Here is a 4,916-nt window from a genome sequence, read left to right as displayed (position 1 = left end):
TTCAAGTTTATCTCCACGATGATGGAGACCAAGGCGTGAAGTCTTCTCTCCCGTCGACGGGTGTTCCTCTCTTTCTCCAGTCTTCTTCTCCTCGCTCAACAGCTTCACGTCACTCTAGTCTACCTCTAGATACACATATATCTAGACATACACGCCAATATACAGATGTAGAGACGTATAGATCTGCACATGTATATAGACGTATATACGCATATATGCGAGGATATGCACAGATACGTAGACATCTGGATATAGACGCATAGACATATATACATGTACGTATAGAATCCAAAAGAAGTGTACAGTGACAGGCAGGGAGCTGTACACATGAGTACAGATATATATATATATTTATAAGCTGGTTTGTCTCGTCTCCTGTTCTTTGTTTGTCTCCTTCTCCTCCGTTCTTTGTTGTTCCATGCGTTTTTCTTGCTGAACTGAACTCATCCGTTTCTTTTCTTCCTTTCTTCACTCGATCTCTTGTTCTTTCTCTCCATAGAAATCTCTTCTCCGTTGCATATCTTTGTTTCTTTCAAGTCGTTAGAAAGATTCTCTCTCAACGTCCATTGGTATTTGGTATAGACCACCCCCTTTGTTCCAGAAGGCATCTCTCTTTGCCGCGTTTTCTGTCCTTTTCTTTCCCTCTTGGGGCGTGTGGAGACCTCCTCCCTCTTTCTTTCCTTCCTGTCTCTGTCTCTCATGCGTTTCTCCTTTCTTTCCCACTCTTTCTTTTCTTGTTCTTCTTCTTCAGACAGCTTTTGATCCGTCGTGTGATCCAAGCGGGGACGTATCTTCAAGAGCACTTTACTGCGCGTATGAAGAATCTGATGGGATGGAGAGATGAAGAGGGAGACATTCTCAAGATGATTGAAGATAAGCACGACAGTCTCGCAGATACAACTCGTTCTCTCTCTTCTCTCTTCTCTCCTGAGCAGGGTGAGGGCTCTTCTTCTCTTCAATTCTCCTCTTCTTCTAAACTGGCCTCTATCAAGAAAGAGAAGAAAGAAGATTCCAAGATCCATCCTGCTTCATCCAGCGCCCCTGAAGATGTGACTTTAGGGTCTCTAGAGATGAAGGAGCAAGCTGTCTTGAAGATGATAAGGTCCATAGTTCAGGAAGAGCTCCGTTCTCCAGAGAAAGGAGAGAACAAGACAGATTGGCTTAAGATGAACGAAGAGGAACAAGACTCTTCTCTAGCTCTTCGTGTGGAGAAGTTTTATCTCTCTCATCTATGTGATGTCGCTTCTTACGCTCTTAAGCTTTCTCAAGCGCAAGATCTCACCTCGGCTTATATTCGGAGAAGCATGTTGTCTCCCTCTGAAAGCGACGACGTTCCAGAGACATCTTTCGTGAAGAGAGAAGAAGAAGAGGACATAGCGGATGGCATGCCGAAGATAGAAAAGAACACGAAGCAGCAGAAGAAAGGTTTATTTGACGAGGAAGAGAGAGAAATGAGCGAGGCTGGTAAAATGCTAGAGAAGAAGGAGATAAAGAAGACAATTGATCCATGGATCTTAGAACGCCTTTCACAGCATCCTTCTTCGTCTTTCTTACCTGCAGCGGGAAATCTCCCCGATCGACAAGAGATCTTTCTACAATTGGGGAAACTCTCCGATCTCTTGAGACATCTCCAGACCTCTGAGAATACCCAAGCAAGAAAAGCTTTTCTACGATATCTCTCTTGCTGTCCTTCCTTGTCTTCTCAGTTACCTCGATTGGCATCTGTCCTCAAGAATTCTCTTCTTCTTTCTCATCTTCAAAGAAGTTTCACCCAGCCAAATGATTTAACTTCTTCTTCTTTCTTATGCAAATCTCCTGAAGAGATTCTTTGTTCATCTCCAAAGAAATCGAGAAGAATGCTTGGTGGACAGGATGAGGAATGCGCGGATCAGAAGCCCTTCTCTTCTTCTTCGCTTGCTTTCTCGTCTCCGTCTCCTAATGTTACAGTAAGCTTCTTCACAGAGCGAGGATGGGGGCTGCACAGGAAGAGAAGAAGCAGAACCTCCGAGTTCGTTTTATCTTTTCCTGTCCTTACTCTTGTCTCGCGCGTCTTTAGAGGATCGATAGAAGAGAGAGGAGATGGATGACTGGAGGTCTCTGGAGGTCCTTCTCTTACAAGCGGTTGATATGGGAAGAAAATGCCTTCACTCTCCTTACATGTTTAGATTTAGGTGAAGAGTCTTCAGGGGAGATTTAGAGGGGAGGATTTGTATCTTCCAACACATAAGAAGAATGAAATAACGGACTTTCTTTCTTCTATCTTCGCTCTCCATCCATCCATATATACATCTATGGGTATGGATGGATGGATGTATAGGCCGTATATATGTATATATACCGGGTACACGGGATGTATATATACGACACATATATATTCACGTTCGTACGGGTGTATATATATGACATATATATAGACAGATGTACATGTCTATTTGTGTATATCTTCGGAGTCCGTTGGGTAATATTAGTTGTATTATTGGCATATAGCCATGTAAGTCATTTCTACAGAGATAGCGGCGGTATATCTACCTGCACAGATGTATGCGTTCCACACATACATAAGTGTGTGTTGAAGAGGCTTCTAGGTGCTGCTTTTTCAATGTAATACAGGCAGGGTACATGAGGTAAGCAGGAGACGAAGAGCTCGCAGTTTGCATCTCTAACTTCTTCCGTAGAAGTAAGCCATTCTCGTGTTCCTTCTCATCCGCATATCTCTCACTCATTTCTCTGTCCTTCTGTATATACACCTCAACTTCTTCTCGGGGTCTCTACCTTCGATGCTTCTATTCGAGAGACCGACCAGCTCTTTTTGTGACCTTCTCCTTCTTCCTCTTTTTTCTCCTGTTCATAGGTTTCTCTACCAAATAGCGGGTATATCGACGGAGATGCTTCTTTGCTTCAGAAGAGAATGTATCATCCCTCTTGGCTGTGGAGAGCGGAGGAGGGCGCAGATGGAGATGCCCACCATGATGGAGGTGTATGTACAGCTGCCGCAGCTCGTGTGTTTGAAAGTACTGAGAGATATGTCAAGAAATGTCTCCTAGATGCATGCGGAGGAGCAGAAGGAAGTTCCAGCGCTTCTTCTCAAGGAATGCAAATCTTCACAGTCCCTTCTCTTCTTACCTTGGTAGGTCGATATCGAAGCACAAAAGCGACAACTCATACTTCTCTCTCCTTCTCTCTCTCCTTCTCTCTCTCCTTCTCTCTCTCCTTCTCTCTCTCTCCCTCTTCTCTCCTTCTCTCTCTCCTTCTATATGTATGTGTCTGTGTAGATATATGGCTACATGTAGGTATGTGGAATCTTCTCTCTAAATGTGTGTGTGTGTGTCGATACTGTCAATTCTATGCATTCGATCCTCTCTCCGTTCAAGATCTCTCTCGTCCTATCTGTGCATATTTGGATGGATACAGAGATAAGAGAGAGAAGGTCATCCACACAGTTAGTTAGAGACTGACCCGGGTAGTAAACGAGGTGAGAAGTAGGAAGGGAAAGATCTCTCTATTCAGCAGTAGGGACGTCTGCTGTATGGTCATCAGCAGCATGGCTTGTGGTTCATGCTACATCCACCATACACTTGCAACAACTTACGCAGCCTGGCAAGAGACACGTATCTATTCCTTCTCTCCATCACTCCAAATATGCCTAGCATACCTATATAAAACTAGAGACAGAGAGATACAAACACATAAATATATATATCCTTGCTGTCTCCCCCTCAGTCTACAGATATATGCATATGTATACGGGTAAAGAGTAGCGAAAGGATGTGTATATGAACACATACTTGGGTATCTCTCTGCTTTCTTTCTATCTCAAGGTAGTCATCTCGATCCCTTCTTTGTCCTCTGTCTCATCTATATGATATTTATGCACGTATATATGTATATATTTATGTATTTATATGTTGTCGAGCAGGTGGATGGAGCAAGCGGCTTGTGAGCTCGCGGCACTGTGTGTGTCTTTGCCCTCACTTCGTAAAAGACACCTGCAGCTAGCCAACTATCTTTTATGCCTATCTGCCGTTAATTTACTACCTATCTATCTATCTTCAATCTATCTTTAATCTATCTATCTATTATCTTTATTCTATATGTCTATCTCTCTACCTCCTTTCTTTAATCTATTTGTCTCTTTAGCTATCTGAAGTTTTGTATGAGTCTTTGTCTACGGATATTTAGAAACGTTTCATCGGATGGAAGAGCCCGGGGTGTGACGAGTGGACGTCTTCTTTGATTGCTTTTTCTTCTTTTCCTTTGCCTCTCTCTCCATCTCTTTCTTCTTTCTTTCACAGAGAAGAATAGGAGGCCTCTATACACAACACTTTCGAGGGAGAGAGAACATTTTCAATGAGATGCTTGACGCTTTCTTTCAGTCTTCGCTCAGCAAAGTCGCCTCCAAATCAACAGATATCATGAAAGGAAGGTACGCATCTTTTTCATCATAGTCGTGGCAGAATGAACAAGACAAGAAGAGAGAAGAAGAAGAGAGGAGAGGAAGAAGAAGAGAAGAGAAGAGAAGAAGTAGTACTAGTCGTCTTTTGTGTCTTGATAGCAAGACTATTCTAGCAGAGGTGTTGCCCGGGATGTCGCCTTCTTTTCTCTTTGCTTTTCTTTTCTCCCTTCAGAATTCCTTGCCTTTCCTGTTGAGAGAACATTTCTAATAGAAGAGACGAAAGTAAAGAAGAGATCAGGCATGCCGAGAAAAGAAGAAGAAAAGAAAAACAGAGAGAAAGAAAGAAAGAGGGCTTTTTTGTTTCGGGTGGAAGGAAATTTGAAAGAGGAATTTGGAGAGAAAGAGAGAGACGAGACAGATCGACAGACAAATCCAACTTTAGCCATAAATTCAGTCAAAGCGAGGATAGAAAAAAACTCACGTGACAAGCACATCAATTCGATAGATTAAAGATAAGCAGATA

General features: G+C 42.8%; 1 protein-coding gene across 1 annotated transcript in view; it reads left to right on the top strand.

The window, feature by feature from the left end:
* Positions 1–747: 747 nt before the first annotated feature.
* Positions 748–4,916, top strand: part of CSUI_000971 (dna-directed rna polymerase i rpa1) — a gene marked incomplete at its 3' end in the record, with an annotated part of 16,721 nt that continues 12,552 nt past the window's right edge. Inside the window, exons 1-3 of the mRNA XM_068061177.1 lie at positions 748–1,946; positions 2,852–3,127; positions 4,293–4,423. Of these exons, the coding sequence (XP_067926847.1) occupies positions 816–1,946; positions 2,852–3,127; positions 4,293–4,423 (1,538 nt within the window). The remainder of the gene's footprint in view (positions 1,947–2,851; positions 3,128–4,292; positions 4,424–4,916) is intronic.

Source organism: Cystoisospora suis, assembly GCF_002600585.1.
Source record: "Cystoisospora suis strain Wien I chromosome Unknown contig_379, whole genome shotgun sequence".
In the NCBI taxonomy this organism is placed as follows: domain Eukaryota; phylum Apicomplexa; class Conoidasida; order Eucoccidiorida; family Sarcocystidae; genus Cystoisospora; species Cystoisospora suis.
This window is presented reverse-complemented; position numbering and strand designations above follow the sequence as displayed.